Source organism: Diuraphis noxia, unplaced genomic scaffold (genome assembly GCF_037042655.1).
Source record: "Diuraphis noxia isolate RWA-SAM2 unplaced genomic scaffold, SU_Dnox_SAM2 contig0004, whole genome shotgun sequence".
NCBI lineage: Eukaryota > Metazoa > Arthropoda > Insecta > Hemiptera > Aphididae > Diuraphis > Diuraphis noxia.
Genome location: NW_028301714.1, coordinates 24,015,186 through 24,039,812, shown reverse-complemented (window position 1 = coordinate 24,039,812; position 24,627 = coordinate 24,015,186). Strand labels below are relative to the sequence as shown.

The 24,627-nt window shown below is 29.6% G+C and overlaps 1 protein-coding gene across 1 annotated transcript; it reads left to right on the top strand.

Moving 5' to 3' along the window:
* The first annotated feature begins 16,290 nt into the window (after positions 1-16,290).
* Positions 16,291-21,111, top strand: LOC149055875 (uncharacterized). The gene is made up of 7 exons (XM_089227267.1): positions 16,291-17,050; positions 17,741-17,822; positions 18,224-18,323; positions 18,391-18,507; positions 19,441-19,599; positions 20,678-20,801; positions 20,937-21,111. Exons 1-6 carry the CDS (start codon positions 16,291-16,293, stop codon positions 20,747-20,749), a joined length of 1,290 nt encoding a protein of 429 aa, XP_089083393.1. The 3' UTR covers positions 20,750-20,801; positions 20,937-21,111.
* Positions 21,112-24,627: the final 3,516 nt, after the last annotated feature.

Below are 24,627 nucleotides of genomic sequence, written 5' to 3'. Positions count from 1 at the left end.
TAATAATATGTCAAGTACCTAGTTTAACGTTTATTATATATTTAAATTTTTGCCAAATAAGTAAGTTTAATTTATTTAATAGAGTTATTTTATTAAACTGTCAGCTTTGTAATTTTAATAAATTTTGTACAACCAAGATACTTTTTATTACATTTTAAACTAATTATTTATATATCTTCTATTTATAAAAATAAATGTTTGAATCGGACATTTAGACGGTCAGTTTTTTAGTAGGAAAGCAAATATTTTAAGCTGGTTAATTTTTTTCCTTTATTAGGCTATACAATATATTATATTTTTGTGTTTTGACTTAACACAATCTTACAAATACACAACACACTTAATGACACAATTTTAATACCCATATTATTACATCTTAAAATCAGATAATCAGATCACTAAATTTAAATGGACAGTTCAGTATAAATATTGTCTATGTTAATTTAATGCATTCTCGGTTATATTATGTTAGAGATCACACATGCAGAAAAAATCACTGAAGCCGAACAAATCAGGTGAAAGAATAATCCATAATATTTTTGCATGCATCGCGAGATACTGCATTTCATTTCGTTGTTGGAATTGCATTTGTATTCATTATGCACGATAAAAAACAGAAAAGTAATAATCGCTTCTAATATATTTTTAACTTTTAAGTAGGTAGGTTTATTTATAATATCTATAATATATAATGTACGTTCCGTAATATTTTTAAAATTCATTTTTTTACAGATTTATATTAAAAATCCACACTTTCTCGAATTTAAAAATAAGTGCACAAATTGTGTTCTCATCGCATGCACCGCATATAATATACATAATCGGACATCTCGGCCCCGTCAATCACGACACTTCAACCAAATATCACGCGTAAATTTAACGACTTTGTTATTTATTGGCCAGTAACACGACGGAATTCGCGTTGAAAATCGCCAAGGGGCGTGCAGGTACAACGCGCTTACATTAAAATAATATTTATACATATAGTCGTTCGGATAGAGTTGTCGAAGCGATAATTGGAAACGACCCATCGGCCGACATATCGTACCATTCGATCTCGATAGTCTAGTCGCAGCAGTTTGTTGGTAGGTGTAGGTAGGTACTAGGTATATGTATATATATATATATATATATATATACATTGTACATATTAATAATATATAATATATACAATATTATAACTTTATATAAAGAGGAAAAATTGTGATAAAAAAAAAAACACCTATTACACCTATAATTTAATTCCGTTTTCCTATATATTCGTACTATTTAAATTGCAATATTATAATTAAAAATATAAATAATTAAAAATAAAAATGATTACTTAATAATAATATTTTTATAACATGGACTATAATTGTACAGCTATACAATCAACTGTCGTTATATTATTTTTAGTTTACATTCTTTTTATGCCTGAACATATTTTTTTCTAATCATACAAAATACTAAAAATGTACATAAAACTAACATTGAAAACAAAAATAATGTGTATGTAGCTACAATTTCTAAACTAATTTGGTATTGCAGTAAACTACATTTTGTACTAAATTTTGTTGAACAATCGGTGTATTATTATACACGAAATCGTGAATTGTCAGAGTTAATACTTAGTAGTTAGTACACATACTACGTATTGCTGTGAAAAATAGACGGCCTTGTTACGATATAATATTATATATTTATAGGATGCAACATGAAGACTAGACAGATCAAATTTTTATTCTAATCAATATTTTTAATTTGTCTTATATATAATTTATATCCACTTATTGTGCTCCACATATAACATTTTTCGACAAAATCGATTTTGGTTTTTATGTAACTTTAAAACAAATGACCATAGATACATGAAATTTTCACCGAATGTTTATATAAGTATATTCTATCCACCATGCAATTTTAAAAAATTTTCACAATTTTTATTTATAAGCATTCAAATTTTGAAATTACATACGTAAAAATCATGAAAATTCGTAAATTATTTTATGCTAGAAATTCATAAAAAATTTTCCTTTTATATCTAAGAATTTAAAATGTTATATAAGGCTCCTAACATATTTTTACAATAGCAGGTGAAAAATAAAAGAAATAAATTGGCACAATTTTTTTTACAAGCATTCAAAGTTTCAATTTTGACAACATATGTAAAAATCACGAAAATTTGCAAATTATTTTAAAATAGAAATTCATAAAAATTTTTCTTTTTAAATCTAAGATTTGAAAATTTTTAATAATCTATAATATATCCAACACAGATAAACCGTCTTCGCTCAGAATCGTTTTTCATATACAATGATATAATATCATTGGATTCAAATTTAATTCCATCCATTACTGTAACCCACTTGTAAACTACTGTACAGCAGAGCGACATCCACGACTTACCCGCTTTTTTATTTTTTGACATTGAAAATTCGATTTAAATTTTTTTGAAAAAATTCAAAATAGTTAATTTACAAAATATGGTTATAAGAACCATTTTAAAGGAAAAACAATTTTTTAAGTAGTAAGTACCTAATAAAGAGTGAATTTAATAGTTTATTTTTAGAATTATTTAAAATATTAATATTTTTTTGGGTAAATTTCTTTAAAACGTAATAATTTTTATATTATTTTTTGGAATTTCCTGACATGAGTATATTTAAACATACACAGGTATATTTCTTATATTGTTTATCAACCATTTAATTTTTACGATTTTTGTCAGGTCTTCCTGTTATACCCTATATTTATATTTAATACGTGAATTACGATACGATAATAACAGGTTATTATAATAATTTTCTAAACATATGAACGGCGTGGTTTTATAATATTGTGGGCGTATTATCTTATGCACATTCGAGACATAATCTAGACCGATTAATACACACAATCGTTGTCGTCGTCGATCGAATGAATCGCGGGTGTTGAGGAGGAAAAAAACGAGAATAAATTACTCGAATCGCGAAAGAAACGGTCGGTAAAGGAAGTTAAAAAAAAAAAAAAAAAAAAAAACGCACGAGGACCGCATTAGCACGTTCTTTGCGACCGCACCGCCCACGTCTACCTACTATATATGTGTGTTGTGTGCAGCAATAACAATACAGTATCGCGGTCTACATTGATTTTACCCGATCGTTATACTTTCTCCACATTTTTATCCGCGTTTTATACATCGTAATACGCATAATATATAATAATATTTCGCATATATAAACACAAAAACTGAAATCGATCACATTTCGTTACCTCTCGGTTTTTTATTCCTCCGTCGATTCGCTATTATTTCTCGTCGATCCTCCGCATCAGCTTCCGACCGACGTTTCCGCACCGCGTTCCCCCTGACGTGTGTGTGAGAATTCTTCAGAAATGATGACGCGTATCCGTTCCGGATGTTGATGATAATATTTTCGGTGGCGGCAGTGGTCACCGCCGCGTGCGATTAATTGGATTATTGGACGCGCGCTGTATATATAATTATTGGTCTATAACAACACCAGATTATTATATTATGCACACATTTATCGACGAGACGATATATGATTCCAGAATTATTTATATATATATATACTATATGAATGTTAATTTGTGTTTAGGTACATACTACAACCGCGGTGACCGTTGCGGTGTTCAGTAAGGTACTCACCATAAATATAAAATAAAATATAATATAAAATATGAGAAGATCGGGTGAAACTCTCGATCCTCGCGAATGCCGCGGCCACAACTTATTGTTTTCGGTCTACATCATAATTATTGTATTGTATTATATTATTATCATTATGCATTTTTTGGTTCTCGAAAACTCGATAGTTCTTATGTCGTTGGGTACCTCCAACAACGCGTGGTTTTCTCGCTGGTCAAGATAATATATAGGTATATACGTTATGGGTAGATGTGCACAGTTTACATACCAAACCACCATAGTATTATGTCTATAAGTGAAAATCGAATAATAAATAATTATTATTGATGCCTGCTCTTGCAGCCAACGCGAAAAAGTAAATATAATGATATTAGAAATTCATCGCAATTCACAATTATTAATAAAAATCAGTCATTATTAGCTCATTAGTCCCTCATCATCACGCGATCGTTTATCACGAGGAAGCTATACGTAGGCATTTTTTGTATCCGTCTTACGAATGCGTAACATGACAAATCGTGACCTCAACGTTTATCTCAGTTATATGTTTAAAACATCATAGTGAGTTGACCGATTATAAAATTGAAGATTATACTATCGATAGAGCATTTCATATGTTTTTTATTATAATATGTTTTAATTTTAAAGCAAGTCATGAGTATTTCAATATGTACAAAAAATTTAAAGTTTTAACTTTTAAGACACTCATAACTCAGTTTAAAATTAAAGTATAACAAAAAGCAAATGAGATGCCCTATGTAGATAATAGTCTTAAAACTTTATAAATTCTATAAGAGATCAATTAGTTCTAAAATATAAGCTAAAGGAGCTAAACGTGATATGCTATCTGCAGTGCGTACCATTTTGTATAATGTAACGCACTTGCGAAACAACAAATGCCTGTTCTCTTAAATCGACTTTATGTTTTTTTCGAGATATCAGAAGATATTCTATATTATAATATTCTACAATAACGTTGGGTTTGCTTAGAATTTTTCTTTCTATACTAAACACCCGTTAAAATAACCTAACCAAATGTCAGCTGCAGGGTAGGTGCTGTGCGCTCGTTTCTTGCAGGCCCATACTAATATAATCATGTCCACGCACTGCTGCCCGCATCTGATCCTGCACGCCATTATTTGCAAGTTGACTGGGACCCATGTAAGGATATCGAAGGCAGCAGCAACGTCACGCTGTTCGTACGTGTGTAACGCGATAACCATCGATATACTTCGATATTTTATGTGGGAAACCAGGACCTGAGGTAGATGACCTATAGAGACAATGTATATGGACTATATTTGGCCATACATTAGGGCCATTAGCACGTTAATTATTATTATTATTATTATTACGAACACAATTAAGGTGAGGTCAGTCAGCGCGCAAATTTTGAGTTGATATACAGATAAATGTATGATTATATTCTATGCGTTGTTATATTAAGCAATAGAAAATGTCATAGGTCAGTAGTATGCGATTGCGATTATGTATGTTACAAATTTACTGGAAACAATTAACGCGAACGTCTTGAATGAGCTACAGTTCCATCGGGAACTTCCTCGGGGAAAGGGATGTGGCCGTGTACATGCAAGCAGTGCAGTTGCAGAACATATGATATCTTTATTTAGATTTAAAATTTATTTTATCTTTATGCCAACTGTATGATAATTATAGTTGATTTTTGGACATGTGTTAATGTGTTATTATTATTATGAGTTAGGCAGGTAAGGCTTGGTATACTACTCAGTGTAGGTATATTTTGTACTTACTTTAAGCTTCTACGATTGTAAGATACATATGTATATATATTAAGTAATTCGCGATGATTAATTAGCTGAGAGAAAATAGATTGAGATGGTTTGGGTATGTGATGAGGCGAGAGGAAACAAAAGCAGTAAGAGTAGTGTTATGAAAATGAACGTTGAAGTGAAAAGAAAAAGAACACCAAAGAAGAGATAGTTGGATACTATTGAGAATGATATGGGGGCTGTTGGTGCGTGAATAGGGAAGGTGGAAAATCGTGAAAAATCGTGAAAAATGGAGATCTAGGTCAAAGGCGGACGACTCCAAATAGTTGTGAGGAAGGCAAAGAAGAAGACTTTGCGATGAGTAAGTGTATTAAAAATTGAAAAGTTACAATATTGTTATAGTATAATATTAAGACATCACAATAGTCAAACGTGAAAACAAAAATATAAAGATAATATTAATAACAAACATCAAATTTTCCCTTGAAGATTAAAAAATTTAGAAGCTTCACATAATCACATACAAAATATCGCATCTACCTACTTAATCTGAAAATACAAGCACCCATTTATGTATTATGAATTATGATTATGAATAAATATGAAATTGCCATAGGAAAATATGTAGGAAAAAAATAAAAATAACACAATTGTGTTCAAATAACCTTGACTGGATCATATCGAAAAAATATGAGCAATTTCAAATACAAATTTACTCGTTTATCTTTATGTCTGACGTTTTGTGTTATACTACATTGCCACTATAGACGTTTTATTCAAGCATAGACAGAGGACTACACCTGAGAGCCTTAGTAGGTTAAGCTTATGATAATTTATATTGAATTTCTGCAAGACGAACAATTTACCTATGTGCGTTGGAGGCAAATATTTGTACACATTTAAAATACATTTAAAATTAATTTTCTTTTTAAACATATTAATAATGTAAAATGTTAATTTTTTAAATTGAATTCATAGGTACCATTTTAAATTGGTCAAAATTAATTGGCTCTTATATCAATAAATTACAACGATAATATAGAACTAAATTATCTTAAATGTTTATAATTTTATTTGATGAGAAAAAAGCTTGTTCAGTGGGTTATTAATTTTTATTGTTCCTAGATTTATACGATAGCGTTAAAACGGTTTGAAATCTATGGATAGCTACCCGATTTGATTGCTGATAGTTTGCTTTAATTTATTGATCAGAAAACGCCATCATATATACTTAGGTAGGTACTAAAAATGTCGATTGTTAAATTTTACAACCATGCAAATAATAACAATAGGTATATAAAACTACATGTAACGGTGCTTACGCACTGCATTCATGAAATAATTTATATCTAAAATCTAATTAAAACGTTATTTTTCAACAATAACGAACTTTTATCCGCTAAGGGAGATCAATATTTATACATTCATATGGCCGCGTGTTTACTGTAGTATCAAATGTACTATAATAAAGTGCGTTTCAACTCGTGTGGCTGCGTTGAACAATTAAGTAATTAAATCCATACCAATGTTAGGTATAATTATAAATTTATAATAGTGTTATTGTGACGCACAACGGCGGTGTAGGGTGTTTAGCAACTTTTCAATGCAGTTATTAATTATAGCCTTCGAGGTAATATCGCGGCATTGCAGTACTTATAAGTAACAATTATAATTGTTAATTCCAGTTTGTTGGCAATAACGCTTAGTTTATCGGTCCATGTTTTGATATTGTCACTGTAGCATATAGTTTACATAAAGAATAAGTAGAAAAAATGAAACATTAAATCATTCTCCTACATCGCGATCGCCGGTTTAAGGAGGACGCATAGGCGTTTTCAGCGAGGCTCATTATAATTTCGTATCTATACTATACTATTATTATTATCGAATTCGGTCATTTGTTTGCGATATTATAACTTATTATTATTATTATATTATATTATGGTGTACGCGTTTAAATATATGAGAACGAAATCGATGTAAAGTTTCCGGGTCATCTGTGTGCTGACGTGTGGTGGAATTTCGTATTGTAACGCGTGAATAGAATTGGCTTTACAGCGTGACCTGGATGCGCATTACCAATAATATAATATAACTTAAACTATAGGTATCAGCTAGACGACCATCGTGATGCCGACCGAAAACGGTTGTCACCCCAAAACGAGATAATAATAATAAAAATAATTGATTAACTGCTGCTGGTGATTGAGTTTATCCGATTTTCACAGATCGTGAACGAGTCGATTGTATATTATTATGGGCCGAAATACGCTATTATTGACGAACGCTGCCCGTAGACGACAATTATATAATATAATGGGCACTCGTCTATCGCATATACATACGTGATGGATCGTCCAAGACGTTCGTGTACACCTATTGATGTAAAAGTATAAGACGAAAGGCTTAAAAGTTTAAGGCAGTGTTCGAATAATGAGTGACTAAAAATGAATACATATTGTAATAATTTTGTCGGTTCATATTATTCGACGTAAATTTTTACGAAAAACAATTTTTTTTATCTTGATTTATTTTTTTCTCTCATGTCTTAAACATACGCACCAATTATATACAAAATAATATTACATGCGATTGACTTTTGACCATATTTCTATGGTTAGTCTTTTCTGACTGATAAAATTAACTGATAAAATTGATCTTATATTTTATAAAGACTATATTAATTTTAAAGTTTCTAACTTTCGTGAGATATTAAAATAATAATAAAAACTAGTGTGGAAGAACAATATGCCAATTTGATTATTTAGTTATTGAATCAATATTCGATTGCGAGCTAATGGTTCCTTAAACATGAAGTATAGTGGCACATGATTGATCTATTACATTTTATTGGACCATAAATGTATTAATTGTTTATGCAATATGCATTATGTGTTTCAGAATATAATGAATTTGGTTGGTAAATATTATGATATATTACCGACATTGATGAAATCTTAAAGAAAAATATGTCTACATTCGATTTGAGCAGTGTACAAAAGAATAAGATAGAAATCGAACTGTTAACTGTTAGAAAACTGTTAACTATATTATGTCATATTATTAAAATTTGACGTATACCTACATATTATTATATCATTTTAATATTCTGAATACCAAGACATCCTTTAAGGACGACGATCTTTACGAAAATATGTGAATCGCGTTTACTTCACATTGGTAATAGATTCGACTAGACACAGTTATAGCTGTACAACGTGCATATACATAGATACACGATAGACCGGTAGGTATAATATGTTTTAAGTTTTTACATTCAATAGTGATAGGAATAAGAGATTTTACGATTGTGATTTCGTAAACATTTTTAATGGACGTCCATCAATACAATACTGCCCACTACAGTTGTTGCTTTATTTTTTGCTTTAATATACATGCACGGTTCTAACTGACGGTTCTAACTAATCAAATTGTGTACCGTTTTTAGACGGATGCGTGTGACGAATTCCCATTGAATTCGGAAGCAAAAAGATACATGGTATACCTATAGGTACTGTTCGTTTTGTTATTTTTTTTTAATAACTCAAAACTATACTTGATATTACGTATATATCATATATGTATATTTATTATTTATTAACAATAATTTATTCGTACACGAATTTAAGGTATCGCTTATGAACGGATAGTCGTCGAACTTCAAACACAATAATAAATTATAATATTGTTTTAAGTTTAACGTAGTATATATACGACGACAAGATGAAGTGGAGTCAACGGTGGTAATACACGAGGAAGAAATATTATGGTGTCCATAATATGTTTTTACTGCTTGCGTGACGTGTCAGAAGCGCCATCACGTTTTATTTTTCCCATGTCTTACCACAACAAAACGTTTGATAGACGTTTGATGGATGATCTCAACAGTGTATTTGGGTCAGTGAATAATTTTAATAAAATAATTGGAGTCCCGAAATAAGCGCAATGAAAATCCAAAAACTTCTATTCGTTTAGTATACCTACCTACATAAAAAAAGCGACTGCGTAGCGTTTAGTTATTGTAGATATGTGCCTGTAGCTTTCACGTCGTTTATTACTTATATTGACCGTATAATCTTTCTTACACTAACGTCTAACATTCCCATCTTGGTACACCTGCTTCTCACTTAAGGTGGAAGAGGGTGTATTTGTTTCCTAACGATTTCATTAGATATATACCTACCTAATGCTCCGTAATAACTAATATCTATCTAAATGTTGTAAATGGATTTCAAATCATGGGCATATCTTGGTTGCGTCTCATTTTTAATTTTTACCTTTTTCATAGCCCTATAGTATATCTACTGTTGGATTAGTCTGTTCATTTTGGATTCAAAAAGCTTCTACTGAGTTGAAATGAAAAATATATTTTCATTTAATTTATAAATAAAGAAATAAAGATGATAAGAAATGTATTATTGAACATTTTATATCAATATTTTTGAGGCGTGAAAATATTAATGTGTTTATCGATTATTTAACAGTAATTATATAAATGGTGAAGTAAATATTGTGCCACTTCGATGTGTGCAAGTAATGTTAAAGGGACAAAAAAATCATTTGAGGTTTTCATTCGAAGTAAAATTCATAATTTTTACACACTAATATCATCATCATCGTCTAGATTTTTATACATTATTAGAAATATTTAACAAAAAAAACCATAATAGGATTTTGGTGTCGGATCCCCCTATGGCCCTATGACTTTTTATTAAACTCGCAAACCATATTTAACTATAAATATTATTATTCATATATATTAGGTACTAAAGTATATTTTATAGAAATAATATACGTAAAAAGCCGATTCCCCCATATTTTGTTAGCTGTATTATAAACTTATATAAATTTGTATAATTAACTCTATTCAGTATTGCAAAAATATATTCGAATACTGTATAACAATGCAGCAGGTTAACTCCCAAAAGATATTTCCAAAAATCTTTTGGAACCTATAGGTTAGGTATATATATAATTATGTATTTCACGGAGTTCAGAACAATGATACAATCAGAATTTGTCGGTCGGACTTAGTTTTGAAGTTAATAGCCTTTTAAAGGTTGATGATGCATTTGTACGTGTATATTTATTATTTACATTATATAAATCGCAATGGTTTTACTGAGAGGTTGCTTAAAAACCATAATTTTTGAGCCTACCTAACCTTAGGCTGGCCTAACACCTGCAGAGAGACGGGTTTAATGTTTCAATACCCCCTCCCCCCCATGAATATGATCAAATTAAACTACTGCACAACTTTGTAAATTATAGACTTAAACCATAATTATTACCATTTAAATTATTCTTGCTCAAAATGAGGTAAGTATACTATGTTTTTATTATACGCTTTACATGACGTACGATGCATATATGTAGCTTATGTACCTAGATACATCGGTACATCATAGGACACTATTTTAATGTAAATTTTGTAAACATATTGTATGCAATTAGTGTATAATACTAGCGACAGTAACGGGTTAGTCAAAGAAATAAATAAAAACGATGATAATGTCGCCTTCACAGTAACGGTTAATTTATTTCACCGTATTCAAAAACCTACACGGTATAAGAAAGTATTAGTGGTTAAACATTTTTCCGACTCACCGATTAACTAGAATACCGATTACAGTATGTATATATATATATATAGGTTCCTATAGGTAGTTGAACATTTGAATTTTTTTTTATAAATGTCTTAATTTTAAATAACGTTTGATGAACTCAATTTTGATAAGATAAGCAATTATAGAGTTCTGAGAAGAACATTAAGTGATTTTATGACAATGTAATTTTTTTTATGCACCTTATAGTGTATAACTACTAAACAATATGTTCCTATTATTTTGTGTATAGTATATATATATATATATGCATAGATAACTGACCATCAATTTCCTTTTTTTTATATTAATGCATCGTGCATAGTTCACAATCTAAAAACAATTATGTTACAACAAGCCCAAGTGATAAATATATGACGTGGAAATATAATATTGAACACAGAAACCATGCATTGAATGGACTTCATGGCGTCGACTATTAGGTGGTTGATTTAAGTCACTTATAGAAGGTCGTAAAATTAAAAAAAAAAGATTAATAACTTTCTAAGATGTGTTGCATCTAAATTGTTATAATAACTACAATCCAGATGCGGATAAGGCGAACAGTATGCTGTTTTGTTTATTTCATTCAAATTTGGGCTTAAGCCCAAGGGTGCATGCAGTGTTTACACGCCGATATTATTATCAAAATGCCAGGATGTGTTTATAGTATACAGAATCGAAATAAATATACATTTTACTCGGGCGGGTAATTATTTGCGCAGGAGACACAGGCAGGACTCGCGCATAATAAAGTCATTGTTATTCTCCATAGTGTTTGCAGTTAAATCGCTCACTCAGAACGTGTTTGGGTATTGTTTTATTGCTCTTCAATTAAGTATATATTATTATATTATTGATGTTAACATTATTATTATGCATGCAATTATTAATGTAGACATACGCATAGGCAAAGTTTCAGTCGGCGATGGTCTGTCGACCGTGTCGTCAAAACAAAAATCGAAAATTCCTGTTATACCTACATTATTTACCATTGCGGTTTCTTCAGCAATGTCTGAATATTTGTGTGTATACAATATCGTTGACGTCAAGAAACTTTATAGCCTTTCAGTGTTTTTTTTTTCAATTTATCATTTTCCACGGTCGACACATCGTCGGAACACAAACAACGTAATTTTGCGGTGTTTCCAGTTAAATGTCTATTGCCGGCTGCATCTGCAGAACTCGTGCAACCACCGGTCGATGCAACAATCGTAACAGTTACGTACACACTACACACCAACGCGACGATCGTATTATATTATTATCAATTGAGTATTATTGTCAAGGACTTACCGCAATATTGGACGTTATTCATACCTACCTATACTATGTAACAATGTTGCAACCGTTTGTAGATGACTGATGAGTGATGACTAGTGATGTGGTTATTCGTGGGTTTATCGTCGGTACAACGGTTATTATTTATTTTGATTTTGTCTCGCAGTGTAGTTAACTAAAAATAATCACATGATTATTAGAATGCAGTTTAGCTACAATGCGATTTTTTTCTAAAATACAACTAGTACAATCGTTATATTTTTACAACGCCGTCGTCAAATTAAGCCCTAACTTTCGATTTTAAGTTGAACAACTGGGGTACAGTATATATACATATATAGGTATATATATATATATGGCTTATTACATATTTCCCATTAGGTGAGCGATTTGAAGCCGAACTCAATCCAATAATATGTTCAGAAGACCTCGAGTTTAGAGACACGAGCCAAAAGGAGAAATTTATTGTCGGCTTTAATTGAAATCAGATTACAAGCCCGTTAGTAAATTTCCACTACTTGAATGTAATTATATTTAATATCTGTTTATTATTTTTGGGTTAACGGTCTACCGAAACTGGCCAAAGGCCAAAGAGTACTATAATTAGGCTTAGCGATTAAAATAATATGGATTAAAAATGCACCACAATTTTCAAAATTAAAGATTTAGATAATTTTTTTGCACCATCATTCTTAAAAACGTCAATTTACCTAGGTTTAAAAAAAAATGCGAAATTCTCGTGGTAGCAAAATTGCGAGTGTTTAATAAAAGTATTTTTTTATAGGTGAACCCGCTACAACATAGGTCATTGGGTGTGGGGTGCTATGGTAGGGATTTTTTGTAGGTTTTTAAGTTGGTAGAGTTGTAACACGTGTTTGTGTATGTGTGACAAGGATATGTTACTATAAATCCCGGGTGGTCACCCATCCGGGAGCTAGCAACTGTGGCCGGAACGTACGCTCAATGCGTTTCCGCAGATTGAACGTACCACCGCGCCTCACCAATCCACTTAATAAAAGTATATTATGTTATAAAGTTCCACTTTTTGAATCGAGCTGGTCACACAACTGTAATTACTAATTACAGACGTCGAATCGTAACTTGTAAGATCTAGCATTTTTCATAAATATTTACCATATTCTTGTATCTGGTTTGTCAGTTTTGACAGTATACTAGCTGAATAACCAGGTTTTGCCCGTGACCCATTTTGTGTATATTAATAAATTTAAAGATTTACTTATTTAGAACTAAAGAGTACCTCGTATGTCTTCATATAGTCCCATCACAAAATAGTTCCAAAACTAATTAATCGTACTGCCGTATCCCATAGAATGGTCGTGGTCGTGTATTATGTATATAGACGCTATAGTGAATTTAAATAATTATTCCTACAACTAATTGGCTAATTGAATTTACTAAATAACATTGCATATGTTGACTGCCAAGTATAGTATCATAACTTATAAGAGGCGTAAATGCTCCAGGGATTGGGAAGTTGAGGCTATGAGACATTGTAAATTTTAACAATGAAGTACCTAATAATTATAATAGTATACTTAAATAATCACATGTTTGACATACAATTTATATTACTCATACAATTAATTTCGTGAAAAAAAAATGGTATTAAACGATGAGTATAATATTGTAAGCACCTATACTAATTTAGTTATATATCAAGTAGATAAACATTTTTTTGAGGGGACATTCATTTTTTTTCAATTATTATTTTCAAATAAACAAGTTAAATTCTATAGTATACCTAGAGCATACCTCACTTATTGTCGAAAATAATTTTATTTCGTTTCAAAAAACCGTTATTATAACACATAATAATGGTTCTCATCAGTTCTGAAAAATACTGTCGCATTCTTTGTTACCAGAATAAACCATAAAAAAAATGACGAAAATATTAAATGGTTATACAAGTGTACCTAATATCGAGTACTCATAAATCTTTATTGTTATAAAATATTACCAGTTACCAGTATCATATAATATTAAATATGTAGCCATATAAAAGTTTCGTTCTACTAATGGCCTATGCTGCCGAGTTGTATTTTTTTAAGATCAACATAAAAAAAAAAGTTTCTTGATTATATATAGTTTGTTTGTCTTTCGTTTTGGTGATCATTTAATTTCGCGTTTATTTATCATACTTTTATAGATCAACAATGTCGATATATACATACATTAACTTTACAATGATTTGTGTGTATGTTTTTTTTTTATCTATTTCAACCTTTTAAGGGAGGAAAAATGTGACCAATACGGTTAGGTTAACTTATAGTTTCATATAAAAGACTAAAAATTTCAATGTATTTTGTTAAGATATGGTATGTGACAAAATTTTTTTTTAGATATATTATGTATTCATTAAAACTAAAATAAAAACAACATTTTACTGTGTAAACAAAATCATTTTATTATTTTTTAAAAACGTTGAAAATTATATATGAATAGTAAATTATTATAAAGTATAAGAAAATTATAATGAATTTTATGAATATTATGATTATATATAAAATTAATAAATATATATTTTAATAGGGTGATAGACCATCTCCACTCAGAATCGTTTTTTTCATATTTCATATATATGTATAACCATCGAATTAAAATTTAATGATATAGGTACTCATAAATTAATTCAAATTTAAGTATTTAACATGTCCATTATAATGATCCACTCGACACCTACTAAACACTGTATAGTACAGTGATACCCACTTGCCTGCCTTTTTAGTGTGTATACTACTTATTCGAGTTCATATTACTAGGAGACATAGTACTTACTATTTATAACCTATGATATTTTTTATCAAAACCAGCTCTAATATCTTGAGTAAAACAAATAATAAGTAACAATCAATATAAATAAAAAATGAAGAATAAATAAATAATGTGAATTATATGTATAGATTTTATAAGTTAAAAAGTTTTTAGACACTGTATACTATAATTTAATATAATAATATCTATAATTCTATATAAATGAAGTGCAATCGCTTGACATTGACATCATCCACCAAACTATACAATTTTATTTAACTATATTTTCTGGTTATGTAAGAATTAAATATAATAATATGGAAAAGTTTGGTAACTTTTCATTACATTTTTATAAGGAGATTTATTTATAAGAATTCAATATTTAGTTGAACCTTACCTTCTAGAACACATTATTCTTTTTCATTACTACACAGAAATTGGATGAAGTAGTTTCAAAAAATTGGCCCAATTTCAATGATATGTGCAATTGTACTGATTTTGATACATAGTTACTACTACACTATATATGTAAAACAATTAAACAATTAGTTCTTTTACAATTGATTTTAAATACAATATATTGAAGGTATGTACATTTAAATATTATATTCATTAGGCTTGTTATACATTTAAAATAATTACGAAATATTTTTAAAGATGAACTTTATAAGTAGGTATATTAGAATTTATTGTATAGATTGACTATATTTTATCGTAAAGAAAATATATATTTTTTTAAATATAAAAGTAGGTTTATTTTTATGACTAATAGAAAATAGTCCTTGATATATAAATATTCAAAAATTAACCATCATCGTATCAATTTCAATTGCACCCTGGTTGAACGCAAATATATAATACTTTTAGAAGATATTTCAAAAAATATACAAAATAGTGTTTTTATATATGTATGTTTTTATAATTAGTAATTAAATATTGAAATAACGAAATGTATACGTAATCATTAAGTCTGGTGAATACAAGAATTATAGATATAGAGAGATGCTTAATAAAGAATAAATACAATATGGTGAAATTGAAATTGAGTATGGAAATTGACTTTTTGACTTTTACACACACACACATATAATGTACAATACAATTATTATTCGCTGACCCTCCCTCTGTGTGTGGGTGGTCAACTGTGTAATAATTTTGAAGAGAAAAAAAATACCATATTATTGTGTGTCGTATTAGTAACAAATAGTTAATAGCTATAAACACCTGATGTAATAATAAATAGTCACGTGAAATGCTGAATTCGTCCGGAGACAACGACAACTGTACCATGAGCACATTGATGGCCAAATTTACCGGTCTGTACTACATCATCGATCCGAAGTGCGTCAAACTCGGTGGCCATAACGTTTTCCACGTGATTGTGATGCTCATGATCGCATTCACGGTAGCCTGTCTGTCACTGTGCCCGTTTGGCCTTTACGACTGGTCCAACGACGTGACGCAGTGCATCCTCCAGATAATAATAATCTTAAACTTTTCGTTTGGGTGCTTCAAAGCGTATACGATCGTTCGGCACTCGGACGACATTCGACGGTGTCTGGACGTCACGCGCTTCGATTTCGTGTCCTGCGCCCTCGCCGATCCCAATACGGCCCGCATCCTCCGAACGTGTCGCAACGTGTCGTCCAAGTTTACGGCTTGGTTCGCCGTCAGCTGCCATTTAGTGCTGTTGGTGTGGACGCTATTGCCGTTTTTCATCGTCGGCGCACACGTCGAAATAAAGAATCGCGACGGGTCGTTCAGCAACTACCACTTCAACCCGTACAACCTGTACTTTTTGGTGTCCAGCGAGACGTACAACGAATGGCATCTCGTCTTCCACTTCATCGAATGGATGTTTGGAATGTGTTTCGTTCTGTTCATGATACTCTTCGACACGTTCATGGTCATGCTATGCATTGCAATAACGTGTCAGATGAGAGGAATCGCCGAGGCTTACAAAAAACTGGGACACGGTCGTTGTACGGCTGCATCAAAGGTCTGGTTCGGTGGTAAGTATACCTAGGTACTTCTGTACTATAAACCGTCTGTATCAGCGTACACTTATTATTATAAATTGATTCGTCGAGGCGATCCCAAATTTGATTTCCAAACAAGAACTTACCTACATGTTTTAATGCAAATTATTGTGAACCAGATAATATTTCTGAACATTTTGCCGCATTGTCACCGACATTTTAACAAAAAGTTTCCAAGTTATTTTGCACTAAATATAAATTGGGTAATAATCCAATAAAATTATATTTTTTAAATATATTATATAAATATTAATTCATATTAGTGTTTAGTAATGTAGAACAATTGTAAGTCATAATTAAACATTAATTTTATATTGCTTAGTTATATAAATTGCATTAATTAATTATAGCTACCGAGGTCAAATCCGTTTAACATCTAGAATAACATAAAAACTTTTTGTTCAAATCACGATTACAATGCATCAACATTTTCAGAAAAATCATTTGACTTTCAATTTCTATTAAAATATGTATAGTCTCATTTGAAAATCCACTGTTGGTATCGCCACAAGATACTGCTTAAATGTTATAACAAACCTAAGAATTCAAAAATATCGATTTTACACATTGTATTATAATTTATTCGAGTATTTTAATCATGCATATACAAAAAATATGAATGTTTATTTTTTGATTATCATGAAACTATTTGTTTTACTAAAGGTGGAATTGAATCAGATAGCTCTAATTACGAACATTTAAGAGATTTGAAATTGATCATCAACCATCATCAAGCAGTATTGGGGTAATATGATTTACAATACAAGAATAATTTTAATGTTTTTTGGATATTCCGTGAATTACAATTTAAATTAATGTAACTATTTAAGTATTTTCGATTGATATGATACTAATTACTCATACCTATAAGACATTATTACTCATAGATAAATTTATTATCTATGTTTATGAATAATCCTTGAAATAAGATTATAAATAATAATATGTCTATTGTCTAGCTAATTATCAATTAGCTGTTAATTTTATAAACAGGGATGAAGGTTAAGTAAGTGTACACTAAGACGTGTTATCCATAGAAGTTAAGTTTTAATGATTTATTTCATATTAAAATAAAATATTGGTTACACCATGTTAAAATAATATGTATCTATTATAGTAAATTGTTGTCTTATTATTTATTAATAGGAAAATGAGAGATTTTTATAAAATTGTTAGCCCGGTTATTCTTCCTCAATTAATTGTGGCTTCATTTACAATCATATTTATTTCATTTATAATTACAAGGGTAATTTTATAATTTTTGTACTTACATACTTAATTTATGCCTTTATTATTGTTGAACTTTTTTTTAGAATTATTTTAATGGTATGTTACTAACGTCAACACAATCACTAAAAATGTGCTGTTTTCCTACATTTTTCTTTCAAATATATTATACTTGCCTCATATTTGGAAACCTCAACTATCAGGTAATTTCTTTACTTACTCTTGATTATATTTGTACGATTTTTTAATAAATTTTATAGCACTGATTATAGTTATTATTAAACTATTACAATTATTTTTATACTTATAATTTTAAGAAAACCTGACCATGCTACCATTTATCAGTAAATTTTATATTCATTATATTGATATAACTTTTATTATATCGGATGGTCCCATCACTGGAGGACGTCTCTGATCTTGTGCTTTATTCATTGTTTTGTATTATTATATCATTTATCTTTTTTACTTATTATGTTAATAAATACAGATTGTACATTTTTCGAATAAAAGAAGTATAATACATTACATTTTTTTTTATTAGAAAAAATAACCTATACTCAATTGATTTAATACATATCTATTATCTACGATATATAATATGTATCTACTATATATATTTTTAATCTTAATTTTATTGTACATATTATATATATTTTTGTTGTTATGATTAATTAATTATATTATTTTTGATTTCCATTTTCTTTTTCGACGAAGGGTGGTATATATTAGATAAAGAGAAGAAAGATTAGAAACCGATGGATTTGAATAAAGATTTAGTTCTTAATGAAATCGTTTGTACAATGTTTGGATGTTTGTTTAGAATTTTTCAATATATTCAGGTCTTTGTGAGAGGTTAGTTTACTAGTATAGCATGTGGCATTGGTTATTTTCCAGAGGAATATTGATTTAAAGGATTGTGTTGTATTGATGTAAGAGATTTTTTAAGTACCAACCCCTAATTTTAAGAACATGGAAAGATGATTAATTAAATTATATAAACGTATAGTCTTTTATTAACTAATGATCTAACAAGAAACGTAGTTTAAAAATATTTGTATAATTTAATAATATTTTTTATCTATTAATTAAAAGTTGTCTTAGCCTTTTTATCATATTTTTATTTTTTCATACAGAAAAACGTCATGAATTTTGCACTCTACTCTTGTAACTGGACACAGATGGAAATGAAATTTAAAAAGTTACTTTTATTAGCAATGAAAATGCATGATGCCCACAAATTGGACATGAAATTAACGGCTGAATTAATCATGAACTTAGAATTATTTACTAGCGTACGTATAACATAACAATATTATAATTGATATTAGGTAAGTAATTAATAATTTTAAATTACGTATACACGTTGACTTTTGTATAAAATAATAGATATTAAAATACAAACACAAATTTAAAGAAGAAATATTTTTTTAAGTTGAATATCTTATTAAATACTTATATCTAGATTCGCGCAATACTTTAAAATTATGACATTCGTTAGCATTTTAATACTAGCATAGTTTCCAATCTCATTGACTAAGTAATAATTTCCGAAACTATCTAATTTAATAATTACTTCAGTATTTCAGAACCTTATATATTTTAGTATCTAACTTTTAATTTCTACTGATACTTAGTTTGCCGAATTTAATGTGTGATTCGTAATAGTCGTTAGTTTATGTAGATAAATCTATTTCTTTGTACTTATTGTGTTCATTTTTGTTAATTTGTTATTTATTTATTTTGCAAAGAAACAATTTACAATGTGTTATTGAATACAAATACAAATATATGTCATCTGCTACCCTTCTATAAGCTTAAGCTTGTATTGAAGGTGGTGAGTTCCTTAAGTAGTATATCATTAATTAGGTACTATAAACATTTAATATAATATATACATATACTATTATATAATAGTATAGATAATAAAAGAAAATCTTAAATTACAATGTATTAATAGAAGGGAAAATATATATATATATATATATATATATAAATAAATAAGGCGATATTAGTAATTAGTATTAACAATAAAATAAATTGAACAGCTTTATTTATTTATTTATGTATAATAAACGGGTATTAAACCCTTTAGCAATTAGAAAAAATATAAGTACAGTGTAGCTTAACATATAATATAATATATTATAATAAATTATAACTATATAATATTACAAATTGTATATTGTAATTTACAATATAAAATATAACATTTGAAATCACAATAGTTTAGATATAGAATATTTGATGATAATCTTTGAAGAGATTGATATAGATTTTTAAATCAATACAAAGAATAATAGCAGTATTTAAAGAACTTTTGTGTATATTAAACTTATTTTACGTTGAGTAACATATTATACCCTTTTCCAGGTCATCAATATGTGTTATTCAATTTTTTCGGTCTTAGTCAAATCTCAATTAAGGATAGCAGATAAACTATAAAATAGTTGTTGTCATTAAATATACAACGTTATTAATGTAGTAAAATAAATAAGTAAGTGTTGATATTAAAAAAATAACTTAATTATCTCACTTAGCATAAATTTAAGCAAATGTGAAAATTATAGAAATACAGATGAATCGTGAATAATTGTAATTATATTAGAAAATATGATTTATTTTTTAATAGTTACACAAAATGGAATATGGGAAGAACACAATATGCACATGTAAATTCAAGTTGGGCATGTTGGAACGTGTAAATTAACTTTTGCTCTATTAAGCTGCAGTAGGGCCGTAGACTTGTGCAGAATACAACAGATAGCAGATGTTTTGACCAGTTATATTAATGTGTACGAAGTACGAATGCGTAGTATTATATAAATATAAACAATTTATATCATATTCGTGTATTCGAAATAAATGTTAACTCTGTGATCGAACTGATCGAAGTAAGCCAATGTTTGAATAAACCATATTATATTATGTAGATATCATCGTGACGATGACATCGTCATCACTAATGACATTTTTAGTGCTAGACTGGCCGGATTCACAACTACGTATCGTGTCGCGCAAGGGTTTAGTAACTATGGTTATAACTGGTGTCTAGTAAACCAAATTGGTTTGAAAGTTAAGCTATACGTAGTCAATTTTTGGTGTAGTCGGTTGCAACTATTGGTTATTAGTTATTACATGATTCCAAAGAGATAACGTTCAATCACAATGCGATTTGATCGACACGACGTAGCTGTGAATCCGGCTTTTAAGTATCGTTTTTTCAGTATCCTGTACTCTCGTGTTCGTCTAGTACCTATGTAAGCTAGATATAAAATTTATCTGGTCACAGGTCTATCATGGTTAGGTAAGTATTAGGTAAGTGCAGCTGCAGCACTGGTTCCAAACTGTTTAAGCGTCAATGCCTCTAATATTATCATCCATCGCAATTTACTGCAGGTGATATCTGTTTCTTTACATTAAAATATATACACTAGGACAGTAGGTCTTACACTCCAAATTGCTTATTAAAATAGAATTCAATAACAACCGTGAAACGAGTACACGGTATAGATTAATTCGATTTTAAAATGTTGTATTATTCTATGTACGTTTAATAAACACCGTCGTCTGTAGTGGCTATATATTATTATTATTAGGTATTATTACCTATTATTTTATCACACTCGAGTCTCTGCAGCAAATACATGCAAGATCGTTAATGATATCAATTGATATAATACTACACGCCTCTCAGCTTCTGTATGATCGAACTGTACACCAACAAAAGAATATTCATTATTATAATAAATGACATATTTTTGAAATCGTATCGAAACATTTTGATTGCAAATCCAAGTCGTTTGTGGATTTATTATAGCTTATTACAGTCTACGGGTATGATAGAAGATACGTATACTATATATAGGTTCAACGTATATTGTACATCACTATAACGTCAGGTTTATTATTACATACCTACATATGTATATTATGTTGGATTATTACTTGTCATCATTACTTTTACTGTGACAATGACGCGATGAAGAAACATAGGTAGGTATATATTACTATCCACAGACGGTATACATTAGTACCTATTACGTATATATATTATTATTATTATTATTATAACTATAATAGTGGTACAAGGCAATATAGTTGATGTCTTTCATTTTTACTGTGACAACAAATAAAAGTGATGTTTGTAAAAACGGCGAGAGTATAATAATATTATATAGGTTCTTACCGTACGGACTCTTGGTTTTTCAAATTGGTGCGTATACCTATAGAATAATATAAATGATAGTAAAAATAATAATAATATTAAAAAGTAGATGTACAATATTATATATTATATGTCTAGTTATAAACGTCAGTGAAATTTCGACGACAAAGAATTTCTTTGGGTTTTCAAATTCAAGTAAAACGTAATAATCTTTGGTCGTAAATCTCGAAAATGGTATGGGTAACGAAATGACAAAATTCTTTAACTATACAACACTACGATACGCGTGTATATTATAAACTGATGCATTAATACCTGAAACATATAAAATATATACTACATGTCCGATCGAAAATATAATCATAGCCGGCGTTAATAATAAATGGGTGTACAAATTAATAATGTGTTACTTCTCCGGCGCGTTCTGATTTCCGATCCAAAAATACATAATATACGCGATCGAAATAATTACGTTTAACCGAAGAGAAAACAGGCCTGAGGTATACCAGCTACGAATAATTATTACAAATACGCGGTTTTAAGTCATAATAATTTTGTGTATTATACTATTTTAAATGTCGCAATTTATGCTATGATAACAACAATCAACATTCATCATGCATATTACGCTCAATTATTATTATAATCACAGTAAGTTAGAGCAATTTATATTTATTTTAATTTATATTATTTAATAATATATATATATATGTAATATGTATATTGTATATTTTAAGTATACTAACCTGCGACCTGCCTTGTGACTTTTCCTACATGTGTACACGCTTATTGCGTATCATAATATGCAAACATCTCACTACATAAAAAAATTATAATATTATAGACAAATAATTATAATAATACACGCGGTGGACGACGACGACAACGACGTATTATCCGAATGCGGTAAACACACTTTGGTGTGCGTGTGTATATGCGTTGACAAAAGCGTTGGCGATCCGTAAAAATTGCCACACTTGTTCCGAGAGCTTAACGACGGAAATCGCCGTTCCCGTCTTAAATAAGTATTATCTACACACATATCTATTATTTACCATACATTTATTTATTTTTATCATTATTATTATTTTTTAGAGCACTCGAATAATGATGTCGTTTTAATAGCGTCGCCTAAAAGGGAAAACGTCGTCGTCCGTCTATAATAGATACGTGTTTGTACCAATAAAATATTATATACATTGGCATCTATCTATGCGTCTATATATACCTCTGTAATCCTCACGCAGCGGTTTGTATTATACTTCTGCTGACTTTCTTTTAGTATATATAAATTATAATAATAGCATAAAAATTATGTACTCATGCAGCCGCATAATAATGGTAATGATAACGATGTGCATGTGCGTGTTGCTGCAGCTTCAGCGAATTTTCACCAAAAACAATCGTTTTTCCATCCTCATCACCATCATCATCAGCAGCAGCAGCAGCAACAGCATCATCACATCATCATCGTTATCATTGCAGCCGACACGATATGTGCGTGAGAGAAAAAGAGAGAGAAAAAAAAAACTAGCTATGATATCAATCGGTCTTCTACTGCGGGGCTATAAGATAAAAATATATAATGATTACAAGCTATAAGTCTTAAAGCCATTAAACGTATTATATACCCTTAACATCTGACCTGCCGGTCGCGTGTTGCAGTATATTTACGTGATTATTTATATACAATATATATAGGTCAGACAATCAGATAGACTGTATTGTATTGTGTATACATAAAATCTGACCTTATACTATTGCAGTGTCGCAGTCAGTGACGTCAATTGGGGACGGGGGGGGGGGGGGCTTGGGCCCCGAGTGATAAATTTTGGAGAGCATTTTGATATAATATGGTACCAAGGTAATTTGGGCGAAAAAAAGAGCAATGACACTCAAATACTAATAAACTATCATGATTTTTATTTACAAATACACCTATTTTTAAAGAAACTTAGATTGGAAAGGGGCGTTTTTTTTTCTTACCTGTGGTGCAAAATTCTTTAATACGTCTCTGGTCACAGTGGTATACTATGCTGTTGGTTATGATGGTAGAGCACTTGGGAAGTTTGTAAAAAATTGCAGATATCTATTATAGATAATACTAGATAATAAATTAATAATATAAATAATGAATCTGGACCTAACTTATAAG